Genomic DNA, 25,996 nt, shown 5'->3' with positions numbered 1-25,996 from the left:
AACATAGTCATTTATTATCATTATCAAATGTTATGTACTATACATAATTGCATGTGCTATGCTTTTATACAACTGGTGGTGCAGTAGGTTTGTTTACACCAGCATCAGCACGAGTGTGTGAGTAACGTGCTGCATCGCAATGTTGCAACAGCTAGGGTGTCATTGGGCAACAGAAAGTTTTCTGCTCCATTATAATTTTATGGAACCACTATTGCACATGCAGTTCCTCTTTGACTGAAACATTGTTATGCAGTGCATGACTGTGTATATTTTATCAGAATAAAAAGTAAGACAAAAGATTTCCAATCAACATCCTAATTTTACACCTTAAGGAACTAGCAAAATAGCAAACTAAACTGAAAGCCAGGAGAAGCTAGAAAATAATAAAAATTAGAGAAGAGATAAACAAAATAAGGAATGGAAAAAAATACAGAATCAACAAAACCAAAAGTGAGGGTGGCCTGGGAATCCCATGCTTGTGGCTGGCGTCTGGAGTGATGGCAGTCATGTGGAGAGCTGTGCCCTTACCCTGTGAAGTCTGGTCCAACTCCAGGTAGTTGGTATCAGAAGTCATTGCAGTTGATATTAGGAGAAGTAGAATTTACTAGAACAACCCTGACTCACAAATGTGTGGTTTGTGAAGAGAAATACTGAAAAGATGGAGAATTAGGAACCTGCAATTCCTGAGTGGGTGGCCACAGGGTCACCCATGGTATGGAACAGCAGCTGGGCTGGGATCAGTTACTGGAGGTAAAAGTTACCAGTGGAATTTAGAAATGATGGATTCAACTCCTGCATGCATGAGGAAATGTAACTAACAAGAAAAAAAAGCTAAATATACAGCCCCTTGGTTATTGTTCTGATTTTTTGTATTTTTTTTCTTTTTTTAGAAATGGGGTCTCACTCTGTTGCCCAGGCTGGAGGACAGTGGCACGACCATAGTTCAGTGCAGCCTAGAACTCCTGGGCTCAAGGATATTCCTGCCTCAGCCTCCAGAGTAGCTGAGACTGCAGGCGTGTGCCACTGTGCCAGGCTTGAATCATACACTTTAAATGGGTGAATTGTATAGTATATTAGTTATATCTCAATAAAGCTATTATTAAAAAGAGTTCTTATCCTTTACAGATACATACTGAAATAGCTGTGGATGAAATAACAGGATGTCTGGGATTTGTTTCAATATAACTCATGGGGGAAGCTCGGGGAACAGGAGAAATAAGAGTGGCCAGCAGGTGGTAATGGCTGACGCTGGCTACTGTGCATCATGCTGTTCTCCCCACTGTTAGACATGTGTGAAATTTTTTTGTAAAAGAAAAAAAGAACCCCATGCAATATTCTCTGAGAAGAGAAGGGAGTGTCACTTTCCTTGATAAGTTACTGTCCAGAGCCACCCCACCCCCAGCCCCTGAGTCCTCAGATGAGGGACATGAATTATTGAGGGGAATCTGAGCAGCGTGGCAGCCATGGAGTATGGAGAGGTGGTGAGCGCAGGGGCTGGTTTGTGCCAGGCAGCTCAGCCCCTTCGAGGGACCCTCACTGCTTCTCCCAATCCTCATGCCAGGCTGACGGTGGTGGTAGAAGTGGAGCTGGGGAAGGGGTCAGGTAAGAAGCCCCCATATTCATGCTAAGGAAGCCTCTTGGGAGAGGAGAAGGGCTGGGCCCGGTCAGGTTGGGAAACTGAGGCAAAGGTGGAGGGCAGGACTCAGGGATCCTAGAGCTCAGTTTCCCTCATGAGAGCTGATCTGAAGTCTACCTTTCTCAGGCCCTGAGGAGACCGGTACCCCCACGCTCCTTCTGGAGGGGCCCACAAACGTCTGCCTGCTTCAGCCAGGGACGCAGGAGACTCAGGTAGAGGGTGCGGGTGCGGGTGCGGGCAGGGGAGACGGGAATGACGCTGCTGACCCCAGCCCTGCCCACAGAAACGAAGCTTCGCCTTTGACAGAGTCCTGGGCCCTGATGCTGCTCAGGTAGGGGGGCCCAGAGGGTGATGGGAGGAGGACGGGAGTCCTCGGGCCCCGGATCCTGGGGTGCTGACTGCCTCCCGAGCCCCTTTATTCAGGGTAGGCTGGGACAGGGCACCCGAGACAGAGAAATGTGCCTGTGTCCCCTGCAGGAGGCAGAGCAGGAGCTGCTGGCACGTGTCCAGTCTGCACTGGGCTCTGTGGGCCGAGGGTACAGTGTGGCCCTGTTGCTCCGAGGCAGGGAAACAGCGGCGCCCCGACTGGTACCTCAGGTGAGTCCCCGAGGAGCCGGCAGGGCACAGGCCTCACGAGGCTCAGGTGTCGCCTCCTCCTGCCCCCTCAGCTGGACCAGGCGTCCCTCCCTGGGGCCCCTACGGCTCCCTGTGGTCCAGGCCGGATGTCTGGCCGGGGTCAGTCACGCAAAGGAGAGTCTGGGCGGACAGGCTGAGAGTCAGGGAGGGGCGGCCAGCAAAGGTCAGATGTCCAGGGAGGTCTCATCTTCACCGTTACGACTAATACTAATAATGATAATAAACTTGAAAATTTTGTTTCTGAGCCTTCATAAAATGCCCCCAAATCAAAATAGCTGCCTCAGATCTTGTCCTGGGCCCCTGACCAGCAAACAGCAGGTCCCACGGGACACGTCTACTCACTTTCTGGCTCGCCGTGAACATGCGGGCTGGTGCTATTTCTGTCCTGGACACCATGTTCCCAGCGCCCAGCACAGGGCCTGGCGCAGACTTCACCTCCGGAAATGCTGAAGGACAGATGACTGCTTTCTCGACGCCCATTGAACACTTCTCCCCTTTAGCTGCTGCGGACGCTGTTTGAGGAAGCGCTGCCGCGCAGCCGCTCTGACCACGTGCTCAGTACGCTCTGCCTGGTGCAGGTGAGACCCTCGCGGGAGGGGAGAGAGCGGCACCTGGGGGCCGGGGCCATGGTCGTGCTGAGAGCGAGCCCGAGGCTGAGAAGAGCTTGGGTCCAGCTTCACTCCCCAGCGTGGGCTTGCCTCTCTGACCGTGGAATGGCTGGATTCTTGGTGCCCTGTTTGGCCCACAGGAGGATCGCGTGAGCCAAAGGTAGGGGAAAGGCTCAGTTTGTAACGGGTGTGCTTGTGTGATCCCAGCTCGGCCCCAGTGGAAGGACCCGGGACCTGCTCACTGCAGGGGTGGAGAACCTGTCGGTGCTGGATGTGCCCCCTCTGGGCTTGTGAGTGTTCAGGGCCCACTGGAGTCTGAGGGTGCTTGTCCTAGGCAGGCCGACTCCCCCGAGCCAAGCCCTCTACCCGCTGCCACCCCAGGGAAAGGAAGCTCTGGGCTTGGGGTCATGCTTACGGGGCCAGGGTCTGCTCTGAGGACCCCCTCACAACTCCTTTCTTCATCCACCTCCCCATCCCTCTCACTCCTCTCCCCCACTTACACTTCTTCCACTTGACCCCAACCTCCATGTCCTGACTCAGTCCTTATCACAATGGGTGATTTTGAGCATGACACTGAGTAGGACTTCAGTTTCTCCACCTGGAAAGTGGGGGCAATCCCAGCTACCCTGTTTCCTTCACTGGGCAGATCACAGGAGGAAAAATAAGGTCATGAAAACAAGAGGATTTTAGGGAGATATACTGAGCCTGGAGCCTTTGGGATGACTCTTACAGGCTGTGGGGACCTCCCTGGGCTTCCCGGGCAGACGTTCTAGGGGGCTGGACAGAACCCTGGTGCTTAGGAGCTGAGCTCAGCCTCCCCTTCCTACAGGGTGGTGGAAGATGCCAGTGAAGTGGAGGTGTCTGACTCAAGAGCTGCCTCAGAGTTGTACTTGCAGGCCACAGAGGGTGATGGCAGGTGAGGATAGGAGGGTACCTGTTCCCCTTTACCCTTTAGACATTTAGCCTTAGCCCACCCTCTCCTTCACAGGGCCTGCTGTCTGCTCACTCTCACCATGTCCTGCCCAGGGCCTGAGCCTCCTCAGGGGCCTGAGATCTGGGGCGTCTGGCGAGGGGCCTTGCGGATCCTGCAGCTCCCAGGAGCCCCGTGAGTCTGAGGGGCCTTCTGACTGCACTGGGGGGTGAGGTTGGGGGTTGAAATATGGATGTCAAGGCCTAAGACAGCATCAAAGTGTCTCCTTTCCTCAACTCCATCAGTAAGGGCATTCCAGAGCCCAGGCTAAGATCCTTTGTTGGCAGACAATGTGGTCAAAAGCAACTGGGTAGAGAATTAGTAAAACCATTAAATAAAAATACACATTTTCAGCCACTGTTTTTTTCAAACGTTGGTAAGTACACCAAGGGCAGTTTTGCAAATAGTCTTCAAGTGTTTTTGTCTGATTTTTCAGATTTTTTGTTTTTCTACTCCTTTTTTATTTTTTAATTTCTAATTCATTTTCAACCACTTATATTTCTTCTGATCTATCAGACTGAAAACTTGGAAAGACCCTAAATGTTCAAAACCAAAATTGGGGCTGGGCGTGGTGGCTCACGCCTGTAATCCTAGTACTCTGGGAGGCCGAGGTGGGTGGATCGCTCGAGGTCAGGAGTTCGAGACCAGCCTGAGCAAGAGCGAGACCCCGTCTCTACTAAAAATAGAAAGAAATTAGCTGGCCAACTAAAATATATATAGAAAAAATTAGCCGGGCATGGTGGTGCATGCCTGTAGTCCCAGCTACTTGGGAGGCTGAGGCAGTAGGCTCGCTTAAGCCCAGGAGTTTGAGGTTGCTGTGAGCTAGGCTGATGCCACGGCACTCACTCTAGCCAGGGCAACAAAGTGACACTCTGTCTCAAACAAAAAAATAAAATAAAAAAATAAACCAAAATTGGGAAATTCCCAAGGAACCGTACCTTCATATCCCACTTTACACCTTTTACTCAGTGCCCCAAAGTTATGAAAACATGATGTGGTGACAGAAAATAATCATCTCAAACCAACTTGTGCAGTTTGTAATATCATGGAAACATTGCCCAATTCAGAAGCGCCTGAAAACAAATTAGAGAAAAACAAAAAAGAAGAGGAAAATGTACCCTAAGTTCCAAACTATTCTAAAGTCTCTTTTATTATGTAAGATTCTTTTAAAAAAATAACATCTCTATTGAAATACAATTTACATACCCTAAAATTCACTCTTTTATTTTTTTTTAATCTTTATTTTTTATTGATACGATGCCTGATGACTTGAAAAGTTCACTCTTTTAAATGTACAATTCAGTGACTTTTATTAATAGTGTATTTGCAAAGTTGTGCACTGACCATCACTATCTAATTTTAGAACATTTTCCTCACCCCAGAAATGAAACCTGTTCCCATTTACAGGCATTCCCCATCCTGCCCTGACTCCCAGCCCAAGGCGACCACTAATCTACTTTCTGTCTCTATAGATTTGCCTCTTCTGGGCTTTTCATATAAATGGGATCATATAATATGTAATCTTTTGTGTCTGGCTTCTTTCACTTAGCACAGTGTTTGCAAGGTTCACCCATGTTGTAGCATCAGAACTTCATCCTATTTTTATTTTATTTTATTTTTTTAAGACACAGTGTGCTGCTCTATCACTCAGGTAGGAGTGCAGTGGTGTCACCACAGCTCACGGTAACCTCAACCCCCTGGGCTCAAGCTGTCCTTCTGCCTCAACCTCCTGAGTAGATGGGATTATAGGCATGTGCCACTGCACCCAGCTAATGTTTTTATTTTTATTTTTATTTTTTGGTAGAGATGGGGTCTCATTATGTTGTCCAGACTAATCTCTAACTCCTGGCATCAAGTGATCCTCCCGCCTCAGCCTCCCAAAGTGCTGGGATTACAGGTGTGAGCCACCATGCCTGGCCAGAACTTCATTCTTTTTTATTGCCAAATAATATTCCATTGTATGGATATACCACATTTTGTTTATCCATTCATACATTGATGGACATTTGGGTTTGTTTCCACTTTTGACTATTATAAATAATGCTTCTATGAAGAGTTATGTACAAGTTTTTGTTTTGACATTTGTTTTAAATATTCTTAGATATACCAAGAAGTGATATTGCTGGGTCATATGGTAACTCTGTTCCTAACTTTCTTTTTTTTTTTTTTTGTGAGACAGAGTCTCACTCTGTTGCCCGGGCTAGAGTGCCGTGGTGTCCTCCTAGCTCACAGCAACCTCAGACTCCTGGGCTCAAGCAATCCTTCTGCCTCAGCCTCCCAAGTAGCTGGGACTATAGGCATGCGCCACCATGCCCGGCTAATTTTTTCCATATATATTTTTAGTTGGCCAGATAATTTCTTTCTATTTTTAGTAGAGATGGGGTCTCTCTCTTGCTCAGGCTGGTCTCGAACTCCTGAGCTCAAACGATCCACCTGCCTCGGCCTCCCAAGTGCTAGGATTACAGGCGTGAGCCACCGTGCCTGGCCTGTTCTTAACTTTCTTTCTTTCTTTGGTCTTTATTGAGGTAAAATTCACAAAATATAAAATTAACAATAAACCATTTTATAATGTACAGTTTAATGACATTTAGTACATTCACAGTGTTGTGCAACTATCTAGTTCCAAGACATTTTCATCCTTTCAAAAGGAAACCCTGTACCCACTAAGCAGTCACTCTCCATTTCCCCTTTCCCCCAGCCTGTAGCAACCACTAATTGGTTTCTGTCTCTATGGATTTACCTATTATGTATGTTTCACATAAATGGAATCATATAATGGGTGATCTTTTATGTCTGGCTTCCTTCACTTAGTATAGCTCTCCACATTGTTTCAGCACTTCATTCCTTCTTATGGCCAAATACTCTTCCATTGCATGGATATACCACATTTTGTTGATCCCTTTATCAATTAATAGAAATTTGGGTTGTTCCACCTTTTGGCTATTATAAATAGTGCTGCCATGAACATTCATGTACAAGTATTTGTTTGAATACCTCTTTTCAATTCTTTCTTTTTTTTTTTTTTTTGAGACAGAGTGTCGCTTTGTTGCCCTGGCTAGAGTGAGTGCCGTGGCGTCAGCCTAGCTCACAGCAACCTCAAACTCCTGGGCTTAAGCAATCCTACTGCCTCAGCCTCCCGAGTAGCTGGGACTACAGGCATGCGCCACCATGCCTGGATAATTTTTTTTTTCTATATATATTTTAGTTGGCCATATAATTTCTTTCTATTTTTAGTAGAGATGGGATCTCGCTCTTGCTCAGGCTGGTCTCGAACTCCTGACCTTGAGCGATCCACCCACCTCGGCCTCCCAGAGTGCTAGGATTACAGGCGTGAGCCACCGCGCCCGGCCCTCTTTTCAATTCTTTTGGGTATTTACCTAGAGGTGGAATAGCTGGATCATATGGTAACTCTGTTCAACTTTTGAGGAACCACCGTTCCACAGTACTGCACCCTTTTATATTTCCACCAGCAACATATGAGGGTTCCAACTTCTCCACTTTCTCACCAATATTTGTTATTTTCCATGTTTTTGATTATTGCCAACATGGTAGCTATAAAGTAGTATTTCATTTTTATTTGATTTTCATTCCCCTAATGGCTAACTATATTGAGCATCTTTTTATATGCTTGTTGGCCATTTCTATTTCTTTAGAGAAATGTCTATTCAAATCCTTTGTCCATTTTTAAAATTGGGTTGTTTGTATTTTTCTTATTGAGTGATAAGGGTTCTTTATATATTCTTTATACTGGACCCTTATCAGATCTATGATTTGCAAACATTTTCTTCCATTCTTTAGGTTATATTTTCACTTTCCTGAGAGTATCTTTTGATGAACCAAGGTTTTTAATTTTTACGAAATCCAATTTATCTATTTTTTCTTTGATTGCTCATGGTTTTGGTGTCATAGCTAAGCAACCATTGCCAAATCCAAGGTCAGGAAGATTCACCCCTAGGTTTTCTTCTAATAGTTTTATAGTTTTATCTCTTATATTTAGGTCATTGATGCATTTTTAATTAATTGTATTAGTATGGAGTAATGGTCCAACTTCATTCTTTTGCATGGGACTGTCCAGTTCTCCTAGCATTGTTTGCTAAAGAAACTGTTCTTTCCACACTGAATGGTCATGGTACCCTTGTCAAAATTCAATTGACCACATATATATGGATTTATTTCAAGACCCTAAGTTCTATTCCATTGATCTCTACATATCCATTATCATATTATGAAATTTCCCTTTTATTCCTACTGTGTTGAATATTTTTATCATGAAAGGGTGTTAGATCTTATCAAAGCCTTAATGCCAATGCCACACTGTTTTAATTACTATAGCTTTGTAGTAAGTTTTTTTTTTTTTTTTGAGACAGAGTCTCACTTTGTTGCCCAGGCTAGAGTGAGTGGTGCCGTGGCGTCAGCCTAGCTCACAGCAACCTCAAACTCCTGGGCTCAAGCAATCCTCCTGCCTCAGCCTCCCAAGTAGCTGGGACTATAGGCATGTGCCACCATGCCCAGCTAATTTTTTTTCTATATATATTTTTAGCTGTCCATATAATTTCTTTCTATTTTTAGTAGAGACGGGGTCTTGTTCTTGCTCAGGCTGGTCTCGAACTCCTGAGCTCAAACGATCCGCCCGCCTTGGCCTCCCAGAGTGCTAGGATTACAGGCGTGAGCCACCGTGCCCGGCCTTGTAGTAAGTTTTGAAACTGGAAAGTGTGAGTCCTCCAATTTTGTTATTCTTTTCAACATTGTTTTGGCTATTCAGAGTCTCTTGCAATTCCATATGAATTTTAAGATTGGCTTTTCAATTTCTGAGGGAAAAAAAAGCCATTGGGATTTTGATAGGGATTGCATTGAGTCTCTAGATCTCTTTAGGAGGTATTGTCATCTTTATGATATTAAGTCTTCCAATTCATGAACAATGAGCATAGGGTGTTTTTCCATATATTTAGGTCTTCTTTAATTTCTTTCAGCCGTCTTCTGTAGTTCTCAGTGTATATGTTTTACACTTCCTTGGCTAAATTTATTTCTGAGCATTTTATTCTTTTTGATGTTGTGATAAACAAAATTATTTTTTTCATTTCCTTTTGGGATTGTTTATTGCTAGTGTATAAAAATACAACTGATTGGTGTGTGTTGATTTTGTATCTGCAACTTTACTGAATTTGTTTATTAGCTCTGTCATTTTTGTGTGTGGATTATTTCAGATTTTCTCTATATAATAAAATAAAGATCTATGTAAGATTTCAAATCTGCCTGGGGGTGCACAAAAGTTGTTGGAAATAGTCAGCCTTTCCATCAGAATGTGATTCTGTCCAGTTTCTTTCCCCATCCACCAATGGACTTCTTGCTTCCTCTCTCTCTCCCTCTGGCAGAGACTGCCCCCTGCTGCAGGTGTTGGCTGGTGAGGTTGCTGGCGAGGAGGTAGAGGGCTCTCTGTCCTGGATTATCTCAAGGCTTCTGGAAGGAAACAACTACAGTGGCCTACTTCTTCACCTGGACCCCCAAGGTGGTCAGGGGGAGGGTGTGGGGTTCCTTGGGAAGCTCTGGGATGTGGCCTTAGGCCTGCCTCATAGTCACCCAACTAGCCCCAGCCCCAACCCCAGCCCAGAGAGGGAGCCTGACCTTTTGGAAGGGCCAGCTCCCACTGGGAGCCCCAGAGTACCTAGGCTGCTGAAGTCTGGGGAGGTAAGGGCAAGGTCAATAGTAAAAGCAACCCCTCACCTTTCAGAGGCTTTCAACAATTTACCAAGTATTTTTCCACTAATACTTTCAATTCTAACTACAACCCCATGAGGCAGATACAATTTACAAACGAGGAAAGGGAGGCAGGCCTAACGGGAGAATCAGAGAGGGGAAGGGACTTGCCTATTTTCATACACCCATTAAAAATCAGGCTCTGAAAGGATATGATGTCAGGGATTTGGGGGAGGTCAAGATGGAAGGTACAAATCAAACAACAATGGCTATGAGTTGATAATTATCGACGCTGGGTGATAAGTAGATGGATCTTCTACACTTTGTATATGTTTGAAATTTTCCATAATAAAAGAGTAAAAAAAGGGTCTGGCTCTCCGTCTCCAAAATCAACAAACACACATTCACTTGGCCAACAAGCTCCCAGACATGCCCGTGCCAGGCCCTGTGGAATGAGGAAACTAAGTTGGGGCAGTTCATACTCTCGAGGATAAAGCAGCGAGGGAGGGGCAGACATGTTTCTCTCTAGGCCAGTTTGGTATCATGATGAAGGGCACGAGCTTTAGTGTCAGACAGAACTGGGCTTGAATTTCAGTTCTGCCACTCACCAAGAAGTCACTTGACCTCCTTAAGCTGCACTTGCCTCATCTGGAAAATGGAGGGGGAGGCAGGCTAGATTAGAGTTTCTGCCTCATTGGAGTGTGGGTGGATAAAAAGGGGCAATCCATGAACAGCCTTAGTGAAGTGCCATCGAGCATGTATAAAAGCCTAGTAAGGTTAGATGTTTTTATGACTAGTACTACTAATCAAAAGTAAAATTATTATAGGTAGTGCGCTTTGGAGTCCATAGGAAGGAGTAATTCACTCTTGGTGTCGTTTTACTAGGTATCTCCTTGAGTTTGCTCCAGGCTGCTCTCTTGGGGGCCTCAGGAAGGAGGATGGAGCTGAAACAGGTGAGGCCCACCCTGTGGGATGCAGTAGAAGAGGCTCGGGCCCGCCGGGCTGGCCTGAGCACCCTACGTTTAAGTCTCCTTGGGGACACCCTGACAGACAATGGTTTAAGCCGGCTGGGCAGGGCACTGAGGGAGCTACAGGTGAGCAAGGTGAGGCCTGGGGGCACCTGGACCAGCCATGGCCAGTGCCCACCTTGAACCTTCTCTCCGTAGGTGGTAAAAGCATGGATCCAGCGCCCAAGAAGCCAGGTGCTGAAAGGAGCCAGAGCTGAGGGGCTGCCAGAACTACAGGTATGTCTTTTCATCCAACCTTTTGGGAGCTCCATTTATATCTGCCTTCTTGTCTTCTGTTAACAGAGCACTATGAGGAGGCTCTCCCTCCGTTCATTCATTGATTGATTGTTCCCAAACATTTATTGACCACCTGCTACGTGCTAGGCACAGTACCATGTAGGCCGTGGGAATTCCCTGTCCTCATGGAGTTTATACCTCCTGGGAAGAAACAATCACAACCCCATAATCAGTGCTCTGAAAGGCGTATAAACACAGGGTTCTATGGGGCATCTAAGTTAGCTTTGGCAAGAGAGGGAAGGAAGACTTCATGGAGGAAGGGATCCCTAAAGGGGGTCAGCAAAGATGAGTGACGAACATTCGAGGCAGAATGACAGGCACAGACTCAGAGGTGAGCAAGTGCCTGATCTCTTTGGGGGACTACAAGCAGCTCAATTTGCTGGAGAACAGAAATTGAGGAAGAGAGTCAGGAGAGAAGGACTGGAGAGGGCAGCAGGGGCCAGGTCATACGGACTTTGTAAATGTATTGAGGTGCTTGGACTTTGTCTTGAAGATCAAAGGTGAGCCACAGAAGTATTTTAAGCAGGGAAGAAAACATTGCTCCCATTTTCCAGGTGAGCACACTGAGGCTCAGAGAAAAGATGTGAAAGATGTGAGCCCAGGGTCACAGGCATAATCAGAGGCAGCAGGGGTGCAATCATGGTCCTTAGGCGCCTACTCTCCTCCTCTTTCCTCTCCGTAGGCTGCATGGCCTTTCTTATGCGGAAGGCAGCGCTGTCTTCCATGATTGGCCACAGGGTGGTTGAAAGGCTGCACCTGTCCAGCCTCTCTTGATCCTTCTCTTCCTTTTTCATAATTACTTACAACTTGTTCTTACAGCCTTGCGCTCTGGGAAGAAGGCTCGTTAGCTCGCATTTACTGAACGAGTGCCTGCTGCTCAGTGCTTGAGGTGTATCACCTCATTTCTTGCTCTCTATGGCTTTTATCAGCTCTATTTTATGCAGGACATGGAAACTCAAAAGGCTAGTCACTTGCTTGAGGTAATACAGCTAAGAAAAGGAGGGGTTGAGACCCTGATCTGATTTCAAAGCCATGAGCTTAATCTACGCTGTCCTGGGAGGAACGGTGTGGAATTTTCACTCCTGGTATCTTCTCAGCAGGTGATAGACTCAGCAGCAAGCCATAGCTCAGGCCTCAAGGGGGAGCTCCAAGGTGGGTCTGGGGCTCAGGGGATAGCTTGGGGTGGGGAGTCTTCTTCACCTTTGATGTGATTAAGCACATTTTCCTCTAGGGGCAGGAAGAACAGCATCTCTAAGACCTGGGCTCCACCAAAAGAATACTCACAGGGACTCTGAGGAACAGGTAATACCGCATGTACCCCAGGAACAGCTGGAAGCTGTTGAGGGAGTGAAGAGTTGCAGAGGCCAATCTGCCTCCTGCTTACCCTGCCCGACATCAGGGAAAAGTAGTAAGCTTCCGGCAAATAAAGGACCTGAATGGCTACTGGATCCCTAAGGGAGGAGCATGAGGGGGACTATTTTCTTACTGGGTTGGATTAGGGGTATGGGAGCCAATATTTTCCCCCTTCCTCCACGGCCTTCCGAGTCTCTGCCCAGGCTATAGGCTCTTCCAGGCCACTTAAATCCTGGATGTAGTTTTGGGAGTAGCCTCTGCATTCATGGGCTTATTGCTGAGCCTAGACTAATGCCACCTAGGCCCAGCAGGTCCCAGATATGGCCCTGCAGTTCTTCCTGGCCCAAGCCCGGAGGCAAAGACTGCGAGAGCAGCACCAAATTTGGATCCGAGAGAAGCTCAAGCATTTGGAACAGGAGGAGGTGGCAGGTGACCAGGTCAAAGGCCTGGAGGAGGTAAGGAGGGTCAAGTCAGGCCCCTGAGGCTCTAACTGGTCCAGGCACCATGCTGGGGGCTGGGTCCAGCATCAATCTCAGCTGACTGATCCAAACCCTCTCGTGGCCCTCACAGCCCAGCGGGGATGGATGAGGCAAGTCTCAGTGCCAAGTGCTGCGATGGGGGAAAGTGGGGCTCGTGGGAAGGAAGAGGTAGACCTGACTCAGGCTGAAGAAAACCAGAGACAGTACCTAAGCTGAGGCATAAAGGACAAACAGATGTCAGCCAGGGGAATTCACTAGACTCTGAGCTTCATAAGGGTAGTTAGTGCTTATCACATAGGGCACTCAATAAACGTAACTTGTGTGAACAAATTAAGCAACAGAACCTGTACACGTAGTGGTGGGTGGCCACTGCAAATTATCCAGTCTGGCTGGAGCCACACGGGTGCATGGTCAGAGGCAAGGCTAAACAGGCAAGTTGCCATCCTTCTGGGTTTGGATTCTACCCCTAGGAGGATGGTGAACCGTTGGAAGGCATGAGTCAGTCGTCTCAGCTCTGTCCTTCACTAGCCATGATAATATGGGCAAGTTAGGTCACTTCTCTGATCTACTGTTGCCAAATCTATAAAATGGCAATGCCCCATATGGTTATTTGGTAAAATGGGCTAACACACATGAAGTATTTAGCACAGAGCCTGGCACACAGGTGGCACTCAACAAAGGGTATGTATTATCACTGAAGGCCTGTGAGGAAAGGCAGAGATGGCGACAGGAGCAGACAGTGCTGAGACTCCAGCTGGAAGCCCTTGAGGCAGAGCGGGATGCCGCAGAGCAGGACCTGGCAGTCCTCTATGACCTGCACGTGCAGGCCACCCAAGCTCGGACATGCCACACACTGCAGGTCAGTGGGGATGGAGGGCAGGCCTCGAGCTGGTTCCAAGGCTGGCTCACTGACAGGCATCTCTGAATTTGGGCACAGGTATTCCGAGCCTGGCAGAGGCTGTGGAAGGAGCAGGCCATGACCACAGAGCATCACCACCGTAGCCTGCTGGCTGGCGTCCTGCAAGACACCATCAATCTGGCCACACAGAATCAGGAGCTCCAAGCCCAGAACCAGCAGCTTCGGCAGGGTGCAGACTAGGCCGGGGCAGTCTTGCTGGATCCCTGCCCTGGGGAGAAATCTGGTGATCAGGAAGCCTTCAGGGGAAGTTTCCTCTCTCCTCATTCTTGAGGGTCCTAGAAGGGAGAGGGAGGGACACAACAACCAAGCTGATCCTCATTATGGACAATTAACAACATTAACCATGTCTCACTGTGCCCGTCCGTCTCTACTGCCTACCATTTCATTTAGCCTTTTTGGCTACCCCATATGGTAGGTACCATTTGATCCTCATTTCAGAGATAGGCAACTGAAGCTAGGAGAGGTTAAGTAACTGCTCAAGGACAGTCAGCTAAGTGGCAGAGGCAGAATTCAAATTCAAGTCTGGCCATAGTTCTACATCGCAGATAGTAGTTGTTCACAAACTTCAACATACATCAGAATCACTTAGGGAGCTTGTTTAAGGAAAAAAAAAAAAGTCCCAAACCCTACTCCCAAAGATTCTGCCTTGATAGGGCTCGGATAGGCCTAGGACTCTATTTTTACAAGCTCACCAGGCATTGTACCACAGAAACAGGGCCTGACATTCCTCTGGCCATGATTTTAAGACAGATGACAGAAAGGAATCATCAGTGAGGGAACCAGAGGAAATGAGAATTAAACCCACACTGGTGTTCTTAAGAGTTTTCTAGCCTAGAGTCTACAGTTTGTCTTGCTGGGCCCAGTATCAGGGAAATTTCAAAAGCTCTGTGACAGGGAACAGTCTCAGATCCATGGAGCTCCCAAAGAAAATAGTACCTCTGACAACAGCTTGAAGAAAACAACTTTTTCTCTTAGTCTAGAAGTTACCCCAGAATTAAAATACTCAAGACTCCAGGGGAACAAGACTATGTTTGAAGGGGGTTGTGCAAATAGAAAACACAGGACAATTACGGCTGTGGTTGTAGGAACCACCCTACACTCTAGAACACTTTATTAAAACCTTATTGCTTATGCAGTTAGAGACACTGATTGAGTTTACAGAAGTTTCCTGTACCTGGTCCCAAGTCACTCTGTGTAGAGCTTCCTCAGGCTACTGGGAGCTGGGACACTACTAGGCAGAGGCAGGACTCAGAGTGGGAAGGATGGCACCTCCTAGGAGCCTTAGAGTGGGCAGCGGGCTCAAGAGGGCCTTTGGGATGAGCAGAAAGTTCAGGAGTGTAGGCTTAAGCCAGGGCCCAGGGGCAACATTCCCTGAGATGAGTCAAACCCCAGCTATCTCTGGGGTTTCCAGAACAAAGGCTGGGTATGGGAAGCAGCACTGCAGATGGGGGAAGGGGTATGTCTCCAGGCATTGCTGGAACTGGGGAGACCGGCAGAATGGCCTGGGTGATGGTTGTATAATCCGTGGCAATTTATTGGGCTTTCCTGCATGACAGTGGAGGGGTTGAGCATTCCTTATGAGGGAATCATGCACCACAGCTGGGCTGAAGCACCCAGCACCAGGCATGGGGGCAGTGGGTCTGCTGGGGTGACTAGGGAAGGAAAGCCACTTGTTGCCCACACCCCACTTTGACCAACTGTGTTCATGCAGGACGAGGCAGGGAGCCCACCCCCACCAGGGATGGGGTCATTTATCAGGCCTAGGTATTGATGCTACGCTAACTCCTTAGCCTGAAAGAGCTTGGTGGAGTGGGGTGGTTAAGAGTTTCCATAACCAAACCCACTCTTCGCATCTGCTAGGGGTACCCATCCACCCACCTCCAGAGACTAACCTGGCTGCTCTCACGTCCCCAGCTTTCCTCACAAGGCACTTGTTACAGGGCTGCTGAGGGGAGGGGAAGGGAGGCCTGGGAGGGGGTTCTGATGGTGGCACCCAATCCACAGGGTCAGGGGCTAGCGGCTGCCATAGTACAGGCGCACAGCCAGGACGATGAGCAGCGTGGCCAGGAAGAAGGCGCCTGTGAGCTGCAGCCGCAGCAGGGCTGCTGAGAGCACGGCGTTGACCACCAGCGAGCAGGACACAACAAAGAGGCGTGTGATGCTGCTGCCGTGCTTCATGACAGCTGACATGAGCAGTCCATTTAGCGCCTGGCTCAGCACTACAAGTGCTGCCCAACCTGAGAAACCCTCCAGAAGGCCTGGGCCAGGGCCACCACCAGCATGCAGACCTAGGTTCAGAAGCACACCAAAAGTGTAGAGGAAGAGGTTCTGAAGGGCCAGGGGCAGCCGCTGTCGCTTCATGAGCAGTTCTGTGTACACAGATGACAAACCTGAGATGAGGCAGTACAGGATGAGCAGCAGCAGTCCCAGCGGAGTGATATGCAGGGGCATGGGGCTGGCATCAGCAGCTGGAGGGGGTCCAGAAGGGGTGTTCCGGGGGTCTTGAAGGCCACCTGCTGCATAGCAGGCCCCCGCAGCCATCAGCAGCAGCACTGCTAACCCTTGGCGTGCAGAGAGGCGGTGCCGGAGGCAGAGGCAGTAGAACAGCGCTGTGCTTCCAATCTTGAGATTGCTCAGTACCTGGTAGGTGCTGGGGTCCATGTAACGCTGAAGATAGATCACCAGGTTGTTGTTAGCGCCATAGAGCAGGGCTGATAGTGCAAAAGGAGCAGCCTGGCGCCAGGGTGGGGCCCCCTGGGGCCATGCTTGCCAGCCCACCAGGAGGGAGAAGGCGCACAGCAGTAGCTTGGTCAGCTCAGTCAGCAGCACGGCTGAGGAGGGGCGGAAGGGCACTTGGCCATCCACGTGGCACAGCGCCAGCAATGGGGCATGGGCACCATACATGGCAGTGGACAGGAGTAGCATCAGGGTCCAACGGGCCTGCCTGGGACGGCCCAGGCCTGGTATACCCCCGTCCTCTACACTCATGCCCACGCCAGACCCTAGGTGGCCTGTGTAGTTAGCAAGGGGCAGTAGGGATTGTGACACCTTTGGGGGAAATCAAGTTATGGGGCCGGCTCCCAGGAGGGAGGAGCTGTGGTACATTGCCAGAGAGAATACTGAGGATCAGAGTCAGCTGCAAACTCCATAGTCCGGGATTGAAGAGAAGGGGCTGGTCGCCCTTGAAACCAGAGTCTTGGGGCCAGTTCCATGGAGTTAGGGAGGGAAGGAGTCCAGAGTGCAGGATGACAAGCCACTGTCCACACTCTGCAGGAAAGGAAGCAAGGATGAATGTGGCAGGAAAAGCTGGAGACAGCAAATGGATGATAGCTGGGGAAGCCAGATAGAATGTCTGTGGTTGAAAGACCTCCACCTGCAGGCCCCAGCTGCTCATCCTGCCTCCCCCATGGCATCCAAAGCTAGTCGGGGCCCTTGCGCAGTGACCGCAAATAGTCCCTCAATGTCTTCTCCACGTTGGGCACGGCATATGCCTGAGCTGCGTAGATGCCAGTGCAGGTGCCCACAGCAAAGCCCAACACTGCTGATGCCCTCAGTTTGGCCACCACATAGCCAGCCAGGAATCCCTTGAGGAATGGAGAGGACAACAGCGAGCCATCCTGCAGAGAAAAATGCAGAAGGAAACTCAGCCAGGCTCTCCTCACTTCTCTGCCCAGGAGCTACTCAAGCTGGGATTAGAGCATTCCATCACTACTTCCTCCTCACTCTAAACAACTGTGGTATTTTCTCGAAAGATTTTTCTCAAGGTCTGGAGCCACAAAAAGAATCTAGGGGTCCTGATCCCACAATCTCAGAATCTTGGGGTCAGAAGGCTCCAAACACAGAACCCTACTGCCACAAGGCCAGAGATGCCCCTGGGGAATCTGAGCCCTGCCTGTTTTTCCACCCTCATTTCTTAGCATGTTCCCCCACTACTGCAGCCAAACTTACCTCCTCTCAGCCCTCATGTTCATAATGCTACTTCCCATCACAAGGGCTTTGCATATGCTGTTCCCTTATAATGTTCTTTCCTCTGCTCTTTACCTAATTAACTCCCACTCAAGATCCCAGGTCAAGTACCATTTTCTCAAGGAAACTTTCCTCAAGGTGAATGAGAACAGACCCTCAATAACCATTTGCTCAATAAATCTCTACTACCCACTCAACACTCAAGAGCACATTCATTGGGCAATAAAGCCTAAGGTGGGGGCCGGAGTTGGGGGAACAGTCCCTACCTGTCCCACGCCACTGTTGACTTCATCTTCCACACGCCGCTGCAGGTGCTCCAGCTGGTTCTTGAGAAATGCCAGGTCCTTAAGCTTGGGCAGAGAATCCTAGGAACAGGGAGAGGCTAGTTCCAGCAGTTTGACCCAGCCCCATCCCTTGCTCAATTCTATAAGAGGCTGAGAATTGGAGGGGTTGGGGTGAGCCAAAGAAACCTCTTCCTATAAAAGCTTCCTGAGATGGTAGTGGTAAGTAAAGGAAGAAAGGCATTGAAAAGCACACAACTCACATAGGGGCCAGGGAGAGGGTGACAGATAGGATCTGCACCAGTAACTTACAACACTCTCTACAAGAATTTTATATAGCAAGCAATGTATAGAGAAGGCAGGAGGGACAGCTAGGGGACCTTCAATTAGGTCTATCAGGGAAGCACTACTGATTCGACTATGAACTCCCTGAAAAATGTTTTTGGCTGCTGTGTTCCAGTGCCTGACATAGGGACTGGCAAATACTTAGTAAATGTGTGGGTGATGCCGACATTCCAGACCAATGGTGAGTAATGGACTGAGGTAGTTCCCTGGACAATTTGGGGGTAAACCTGATTTCTCCCTGGGCTTTATCCCTTTCCGCCCAAGGCCATCCCAAACTGAATGTGAATGACTGCATGCGAGAGACAATGACTATGGGCAAGTGTGTGAGTAAATGAACTGAGTGATTTTGACCATATGTAAGTATGAAATTCAGAGTGTATGCAAGGGAGTGTTTGAATGAGGGTGGTGTGAGCACCCGTGTGACTGAAAATACCGCGTCTCTGGGAGGGAAATTTCGGCGGCTAGGGAGTGGGGCAGAGTGAGGAGGGTTTCAGGGTGAATGTGTTTGAGTGGGTGCTAGTAACTGGGGATCGTGATGGCTCCTGGGAGAGGACACAGGGGGATCTCCGGCTCCACCCGCCTCGCCTAATGCTACCCCCACGCCACCCCCCACTGTTGAGGCAGTCGGCAGGAGCTCCAGAGGTAATGAGGGGCACCCCCACCCCTGAGCCGCTCCAGTGTCTTTTCTCTCCAGAACTAAAAAGGTCATGGAGCGCGAAGACCACCCACGACTGCAGATCTCCCCTACACGTTCACTCACCTTGTCATCCGCCATCTTCCCGGCCGAACTTGTTGCGCAGGCGCAGACCCGCCTCCCACATGCCAAGAGGTACGGCCATCTTTATTGAGGGCGAAGGCACTTCCGGGCATTTTTAGACAGGGTAAGGTGGGGCTTTCCTAGTGACCAAACCCTGGCGGTCTCTGGTTCGCAGATACTTCTACGTGACCCCACCCGTCGAGGCCCACGATGCGTGTGCGCGCGCATACGACCAGGGCGCGATGATCTCACTCATGCGCGCGTCGCTTGGACGGTCTTTTGCCGCCTGTTGAGGTCATAGTTGTGCGGTGGTGTCTGCTGGTCGGGTGACATCCTTGCGCCTCCCCCGGACCCACGCACGGAAACACGCATCCACTTGGAGATCCAGCCGCCAGTCTACACGCGCCACCCCTCGAGCCCGCCCCTACCCGCCCCCAGGACCTGCCCCTGTTCCGCCCAGTGTTTGTGCGGCGCCAGCTGGCCCGGCCGTTTGCAGCTTCGGAGGTCGCGCTGGGCTGAGAGTGCTCGCTGGCAGAGCCCGGCGGGGACGGAGCCGGCGCTATGCTGGGCAAGGATTACATGCTGGCCATCATTCTGGTCAACTGTGATGGTGTGCACGGAGGGGTCTGGTGGAAGGACTAGGAGCTGAGGGGGGACGAGGAGTGCAAAAGGCTAGGAAAGGCTCAAAGACAGGGTGGGGAATACGCCTCGGTGTGAGGACCAGGTCTAAATGAACCCTGATCTTTAAATGCGGTATCTTCAAGATTGGGGAGCTTGGACCTCCAGGCTAACAGCTGCCCCCTTTGGGATGGAAGGAGGGTTATGACAGGATGTTATTCTGAACTCACAAATAATATGCACCCCCCTCTCCAATTCTGTGTTCATACAGATGACTTGTGGGGGGACCAGAGTCTGGAGGGGGAGCCAGGCCTGCCCCCTGGCTGGAGGAAGATCCGAGATGCTGCAGGTACTTACTATTGGCACGTACCCAGTGGTAGCACCCAGTGGCAGCGCCCAACCTGGGAACTAGGAGATTCAGAGGACCCAGGAACGGTAGGTGGAAGTACGAGGAGGGGTCCTGAGCCCATGTGTGGACCTAGGCCTGCTGCTACACTGACTAACCCCCACTCTACAGGGGCCCGAGGGGATCTGGGGACTGCGGCCCCCCAAAGGGAGATCCTTCTCCAGCCTGGAGAGCTCACTGGACCGGAGGTAACAGGGATGGCCATGCAAAATGAAAGGCTTGGGGTTCCATGGCATTCAAAAATGCAGCTGGACCCCACAGTCTGCTTTCCAGCCCAGGTTCTGGACTCTGTCGATGTTTTGGGTTGTATTGTGTGTTCTTGGCTCTGTCTCATGTTCTTGACACTCGGTATTTTGAATTTTGTCCCTTGTTCTAAGCTTGTCTTTATGTGTTCCTTTCCATATTCTCAGTTCTACAAGTTGGCCATTATCTTAGGCTTTGCCTGTGGGGGTTCCTATCCTGTATTCTAGGGTCTCTTGTTCCAGTTTGGGGCTCTGGGCCACATATTTGACCCTGTTCCATGTTTGTGACTTTTATTCTATGTCCTGTGTTTGGGTCCTGTGTCCCAAATTTTCCTTCAAATTCTAAGTCACACTTCATATTAAGTTAACTTAATAGGTCCTGGGCTTTACCCCACTCTGGTTTTATTTATGGTGTTACATTCTGAGTCTTGTTCCACATCCTGTGCTCATCAAGTAGTCTGGGCCTTACCAGTGCTACCACTGTAGGAAATGTGGTCTTCTTACTAGCTCTGCTCTGTTCCAGTAACTCTCTGTCCTGGTATGGTGAGGAATCCTACATCCAGAGCATGGAGCCAGGAGCTAAGGTAGTGACTTGGGCCTGAGGGCATTGGGAGGTCCCAAGGGAAAGACCTGGGGTGGGATTGGACTTAGCAGATGTGATCAAGGGTGAAGGCAGGGGGTACCAGAGGATTTACACGTGTGGAGCCTGTGGCACCTAACACCTTACTTCATCACTACTTACTCCTGTCTCTTCCTCTAACCCGTCAGTGCTTTGCAGTCCGCTCTCTGGGCTGGGTAGAAGTACCCGAAGAGGACCTGGCACCAGGGAAGAGCAGTATTGCTGTCAATAACTGCATCCAGCAACTGGCCCAGACCTGCAGCCAGAGCCAGCCCCCAGATGGTGCCTGGGGTGAGGTGAGCTGGCTGGGCACCCCCCACCCCACCACAGCGGTTCAGCCCAGGGCCCAGCAGAGGTAGTTGTCCCTGAATTTCCTGTTCCACATAGCAACCACCTGTATCTGAGCTCTAGGCTGGCCTCTGACCTTGGCAGGGTCAGAACATGCTGATGATCCTGAAGAAGGATGCCATGAGCCTGGTGAATCCCCTGGACCACAGTCTGATCCACTGCCAACCTCTGGTGCACATCCGTGTATGGGGCGTGGGGAGCTCCAAGGGCCGGTAAGGATGTCTACATTCCCACAAGCGAGAGCTACTTCTCCCTCCCCACCTGCAGGCTGTGATCCCCACTGATGCTGATCCCCAGAACTTGAACCCCTGGACACAGATCCTCTGACGTGGACCCAACACTGCCTCCCCTGCCTGGTCCAGTCCTGGTTGGGGAGGGTGGGTCCAACTCAGCAGGGACAGATTGGGGAGAGCCTGAGAGGTTGGGCTGATTCTCTTCTGTGCTCCCACATGCTTCCGGAACAGTGACAGGTGAGTAACAACTAGGTGCCCTGAGGCCCAACCCTGACCTCTCTACTCCATCTGTGCCATATCCCTAGCCTGACTTCACAGCCTCCTGTGGGCACTACATGCCCCTGCCTCTAACCAGCCTCTACCCCAGCCTCATCTCTGCCCCTGCCAGGGACTTTGCTTTTGTGGCGGGTGAAAAAGACAGCTGTATGCTCAAGTGCCATGTGTTTCGCTGTGATGTCCCTGCCAAGGCCATTGCCAGTGCCCTACATGGGCTCTGTGCCCAGGTAAGGGCCATGGGTGGGACAGGGAATGTGGGTATAGGGCTGGGTCTGAAGCTTCCAAGGTAGTTGGGGAAGGGTGGTATTGGCCCCTTTACCCTAATCCCCATCTCTCCCTGTGACTCATGCTGGCTGCATTGTGTTTTAGATCTTGTCAGAGCGAGTAGGGGTCAGTGGTGATGCCCCTTGCTGCTCCCCAGACCCCATCTGCCCGGAAGACCTGCCACAGCAAGGTATGGGGAAGGAGGTGCTGCATTGCTGCCTTGGGCTGCTTAGGTGAAACTTGGTGTTGGGGGGATGTTCCTGGTTGTTTAGTACTTCTCTGGAGATAGGAAATTTCTGAGGGGTGTGGTCCCAGGGGTCCCAAGCTCTGAATTGGAAGAGCATCTGTAGGCCTTTATTCTATTAGTACCAGCTCTGGCCTGAGTCCTGACCCACTCACAAGGGTGGGGAAAGGGGTAACTGAGAGAGCTCTCTCAGGCCAACTTGATGTGTATGTTTATTTCAGTGGAGCTACTGGATGCGGTGAGCCAGGCTGCTCAGAAGTATGAGGCACTGTACATGGGGACCCTGCCAGTCACCAAAGCCATGGGTAAGGACTGAGGGGACTAGATGGAGTGGTCTGCATAAGGTCAGGGGAAGGTGGGTGAGGCAGGATCTTCTGTCATTTCTCAGTCCTCACATGGCCTTGTATGGTCTGGGATGTACCAGCTTTCCTAACTCAAAATTCTAAGCCCAGCTCCAGCTATCCTATTCACATTTCTGAGTCCCAAGTCAGTGAGAGGGGTGTAGGTACTCCCTACAGACCCTTTCTTTCTTTACAATTGGGAGACACAATGGTGGGCATGTTCCCCCAGGCATGGATGTACTGAACGAGGCCATTGGTACCCTCACCGCCCGAGGGGACCGAAACACCTGGGTTCCCACCATACTCAGTGTGTCTGACTCTCTCATGACTGCACATCCCATTCAGGTATCAGAAGAGGGTGAAGTTGGGGGCTGTGGAGGGGTGAGCAGGGATGCTGAGGGGTCACTGCTTGCTGCTGGAAGAGTTCAGTGGTTCTAGCCAGTCGTCGGCCCTCTGGTGACTAAGCCTTGTGTGGGCAGGCAGAGGCCAGTGCAGAGGAGGAGCCATTGTGGCAGTGCCCTGTGCGCCTTGTGACCTTTATTGGTGTTGGCCGTGACCCACATACCTTTGGCCTCATTGCCGACCTGGGCCGTCAGAGCTTCCAGTGTGCAGCCTTCTGGTGCCAGCCCCATGCAGGTGGACTCTCCGAAGCTGTGCAGGCTGCCTGTATGGTGAGTTAGGGGTGGGAATGGGTGGGTGGGATTGCCCTGCAGCTGCTCTCTATTGTTGACTGGGGCGCAAGATTGGCAGCTTCTCCAGAGATCATAAACCTGGGCTGACTGTGGATCACTAGTGTTTTGGCCTTCAGTGCTGTTTTTAGTAAGTTTTAATTAACTACCAATATTTAAAGTCCAGGACATTTCACATAATAATTACAATTCCTGTTTTTCTTAAAATACTAGGAGCTCTGGCACTGCATTCACACATACAAATGTCAGCATGCAGCCAGAGTTGTGTAGGGGCTATGCCCTATTAGGTGGGCATTGTCTATGTTTGTCTGTTTGTCTCATTTAGGTTATTTCCTGGCATTTGTGGGCATTTGAGTGTGGGATACTTACACTCTGTTAGTTCAGTTCACTCATGCATTCAACAAATGAGAGTGCCTACAGGCTACCAGGCACCATATTTTTTACTTATTTATTTTTCAAAATGCATGGTGTTGGCCGTGACCCACATGTGCATGCTTGGACAGGCACCATATTTGACCCCAGGAATTCAGTGGTATGGAGGGCACAGCTTTTGCCTTCACAGAACACTTAGGAAGGAGAGAGACAGACCAGAAAGAACTTGTACACCACAGATTGATGGAGGAGGTGGCTCCTTCAAGGATCAGCAAGGCTACTTGTAAGAGGTGATAGAAAACCAAGAGTTAAAGGTTCCAAGGAAGAAGTTAGCTAAGTGAAGGGGAATGGGGCAGGTGTGCCAACCACGGGGAACCTCAGCTGTAAAGGTGATAAAGGTGTTAGTGGATTGGAGTGTCTGAAAGGATCCTAGTGTATCTGGCATGCAAGGGCAGATGTAGGGAGAGATGATGCAGAGAAAATGGCAGAAACCAGGTCATAGAGGACCTTAGAGGCCAGGGTGATGAGTTTATTTTCTCCTGGGGCACTAGGAACTGTTGAAGGGTTTTGAGCCAGACAGGAAAGTCAGGTTTGTGGATTAGGAGGACCACTTAAACTATACTATGGGTAAAAGATTTGGAGGGCACAGGACAGGTGGTAGGAAGGCCAGTTAGGACCCCGTTGAGTAGTTCAAATGAGAGAAGACTGAGGGCACTTGCATTGGTAATGAAGTTGGTTTGTACACCCCTCCCCTTGACTAGGGAATCTGCTTTGACTTGGTCCACACCAGTGAGAGATGGAGGAGAGGCAGCATATTGGTAGGTACAGCTAAGAGTACAGGCCACAGTCAGAACTAGGTTTGAATGCCAATTCTACCATTTTCTGGCTATATGACCTTGGGCAAGTCATATACTCTGAATCTCAATTTCCTCATTTGCAAAATGGGGATAATAGGCCTCATAAATAACTGAGTTATACAAAGCACTTAGCATAATGTCCAGCCCTCTTTAAGTGCTCAATAAATATTGTTTTGTTTTTGTTATTGGGAGTGCTGTAGGGACTCCAGATGTGGCCAACTACTACCTTCATATCAGACAGAAGCCTTGGCGAGTTCTCCATCCTACAGGAGCTTTCAGGGATTCCAGGGGCAGAAAGTAGCTTGATCCTCACATTCCCCTTCTCCCTAGGTTCAGTACCAGAAGTGTCTTGTGGCCTCTGCAGCTCGAGGCAAGGCCTGGGGTGCCCAGGCCCGGGCCCGTCTGCGGCTCAAGCGGACCAGCTCCATGGATTCCCCAGGAGGTCCCCTGCCCCTCCCCCTGCTCAAAGGAGGGGTTGGCGGTGCAGGGGCAGCCCCTCGAAAGCGGGGTGTCTTCTCATTTCTTGATGCCTTCCGACTGAAACCTTCTCTGCTCCATATGCCCTAAATTTATCTGGAAGGGCTAGGGAAGGAGGCTTTGGGTCCATGCCTAACTGTATCTATACCCACCCCTTCATTACCCTGAAGCGTGCACCCTCTCACCCCTTGGAGCCTTCTCTGCCTGTCCTTCTGATCCTTGGCCATCCTTTATTTATTGCCCAATTTATTGTTTATATGGATGACTGAGAAGCCCTGTACCACAGCCTAGGACCCTGGCTCCCCTTTCCTTGGGTCCTTATGTTCCTTGCCCCTGTCCAGCCCTGGACAGTTGGCTCTACCTCAGCAACACTTTATAGCAAAATCAGTACAAATAAAAATCCCTCAGTGACCTCACTGGGTGTGAGTATATTGGAATTGGGACAGGGCTGGGGGCTAACAACCTGTGTGAGATAAGTGTCTTTTTGTGTCTGTGCCTGGTGTTGGTGGCTGCCTGTAGTCATATGAAGGCATGAGTGTGATGGAAATCTTACTTCATTCATTCAACGAACATAGTTTCTAAGGTCTCCGTGCCAGGCACTAAGCTAGGCGCTGGGGATGTAATAAAATAGGGAGAGGAACAAGAGTAAAAAAAAACAAAAAAAGCAACACCTAAGATATGGTGTAGTACAACTAAGAAACCTTGGTTGTGGGAGCTTAGGTGAGACACTTAACTTGGCCTGAGGCATTACAGAGGCTTCCAGAAGAGGTGACATCTAAGCTGAGTACCAGGTAGCGAGGCTAGAGAAAATGAATGTGTTGATTGTGCAGGACAGTGAACAGAGTTGAGGCTCTAGAAGTCGAGCTGGTCAGATCACAGAGGGGCACGTGTGGGACAGGAGCTTCTAGTGGTTCGAACTTGCTCCTGAGAGCAAGTGGGAGACATTGGAGAGGTCGGACCCAGAGAGGACGAGGGCTCCTAGAGCGCCAGCTCCTGGAAAACAGCCCCGTTTGGTGCCTTGTGACCAGGATCCCGAAGGTTCATTGGCCGGAGACCTCTAGT

General features: G+C 49.8%; 4 protein-coding genes across 7 annotated transcripts; 2 read left to right on the top strand and 2 right to left on the bottom strand.

Annotated features, from left to right (window-relative positions):
* Positions 1-1,463: 1,463 nt before the first annotated feature.
* On the top strand, positions 1,464-13,927 carry LOC138393281 (uncharacterized). Its single transcript, XM_069484464.1, has 12 exons — positions 1,464-1,602; positions 1,763-1,967; positions 2,065-2,233; positions 2,773-2,850; positions 3,088-3,170; positions 3,710-3,796; positions 9,223-9,356; positions 10,430-10,647; positions 10,711-10,788; positions 12,504-12,656; positions 13,381-13,539; positions 13,618-13,927. Exons 1-12 carry the CDS (start codon positions 1,464-1,466, stop codon positions 13,777-13,779), a joined length of 1,665 nt encoding a protein of 554 aa, XP_069340565.1. The 3' UTR covers positions 13,780-13,927.
* A 1,685-nt stretch (positions 13,928-15,612) lies between these two features.
* SLC35A4 (solute carrier family 35 member A4) lies at positions 15,613-16,587 on the bottom strand. The gene has a single exon (XM_069483747.1). It carries the CDS (start codon positions 16,585-16,587, stop codon positions 15,613-15,615), a length of 975 nt encoding a protein of 324 aa, XP_069339848.1.
* A 60-nt stretch (positions 16,588-16,647) lies between these two features.
* LOC138392908 (SLC35A4 upstream open reading frame protein) lies at positions 16,648-19,271 on the bottom strand. The gene is made up of 3 exons (XM_069483748.1): positions 18,952-19,271; positions 17,832-17,930; positions 16,648-17,216 (listed from the first exon to the last, which is right to left on the bottom strand). Exons 1-3 carry the CDS (start codon positions 18,964-18,966, stop codon positions 17,019-17,021), a joined length of 312 nt encoding a protein of 103 aa, XP_069339849.1. The 5' UTR covers positions 18,967-19,271; the 3' UTR covers positions 16,648-17,018.
* A 171-nt stretch (positions 19,272-19,442) lies between these two features.
* APBB3 (amyloid beta precursor protein binding family B member 3) lies at positions 19,443-25,350 on the top strand. Of its 4 annotated transcripts, none has more exons than XM_069483745.1 (13): positions 19,443-19,558; positions 19,838-20,001; positions 20,084-20,160; positions 20,738-20,798; positions 20,983-21,129; positions 21,266-21,393; positions 21,646-21,651; positions 21,803-21,917; positions 22,060-22,144; positions 22,420-22,503; positions 22,769-22,884; positions 23,019-23,210; positions 24,788-25,350. In XM_069483745.1, the coding sequence occupies exons 1-13, from the start codon at positions 19,510-19,512 to the stop codon at positions 25,022-25,024; spliced, it is 1,461 nt and encodes a 486-aa protein (XP_069339846.1). In that variant the 5' UTR covers positions 19,443-19,509; the 3' UTR covers positions 25,025-25,350. The 4 variants fall into 4 exon arrangements, with proteins under 4 accessions (XP_069339846.1, XP_069339843.1, XP_069339847.1 ...); XM_069483742.1 differs by having other exon boundaries at positions 21,782-21,917; XM_069483746.1 differs by lacking the exon at positions 21,646-21,651.
* Positions 25,351-25,996: the final 646 nt, after the last annotated feature.

The sequence above is a fragment of the Eulemur rufifrons genome, chromosome 10, assembly GCF_041146395.1.
Source record: "Eulemur rufifrons isolate Redbay chromosome 10, OSU_ERuf_1, whole genome shotgun sequence".
In the NCBI taxonomy this organism is placed as follows: Eukaryota; Metazoa; Chordata; class Mammalia; order Primates; family Lemuridae; genus Eulemur; species Eulemur rufifrons.
This window is presented reverse-complemented; position numbering and strand designations above follow the sequence as displayed.

Coding starts and splice junctions, on each gene's coding strand:
- LOC138392908 (XM_069483748.1), bottom strand. Junction 17,217..17,831: donor TCAACAGTGGCGTGGGACAG/GTAGGGACTGTT, acceptor TTTTCTCTGCAG/GATGGCTCGCTGTTGTCCTC.
- LOC138393281 (XM_069484464.1), top strand. CDS start 1,464: ATGGAGTATGGAGAGGTGGTGAGCGCAGGGGCTGGTTTGTGCCAGGCA. Junction 3,797..9,222: donor GCCACAGAGGGTGATGGCAG/GTGAGGATAGGA, acceptor TCCCTCTGGCAG/AGACTGCCCCCTGCTGCAGG. Junction 12,657..13,380: donor AGGTCAAAGGCCTGGAGGAG/GTAAGGAGGGTC, acceptor TTATCACTGAAG/GCCTGTGAGGAAAGGCAGAG.
- APBB3 (XM_069483742.1), top strand. CDS start 19,510: ATGCTGGGCAAGGATTACATGCTGGCCATCATTCTGGTCAACTGTGAT. Junction 20,002..20,083: donor ATTCAGAGGACCCAGGAACG/GTAGGTGGAAGT, acceptor CCCACTCTACAG/GGGCCCGAGGGGATCTGGGG. Junction 20,799..20,982: donor GCATGGAGCCAGGAGCTAAG/GTAGTGACTTGG, acceptor CTAACCCGTCAG/TGCTTTGCAGTCCGCTCTCT.
- SLC35A4 (XM_069483747.1), bottom strand. CDS start 16,587: ATGAGTGTAGAGGACGGGGGTATACCAGGCCTGGGCCGTCCCAGGCAG.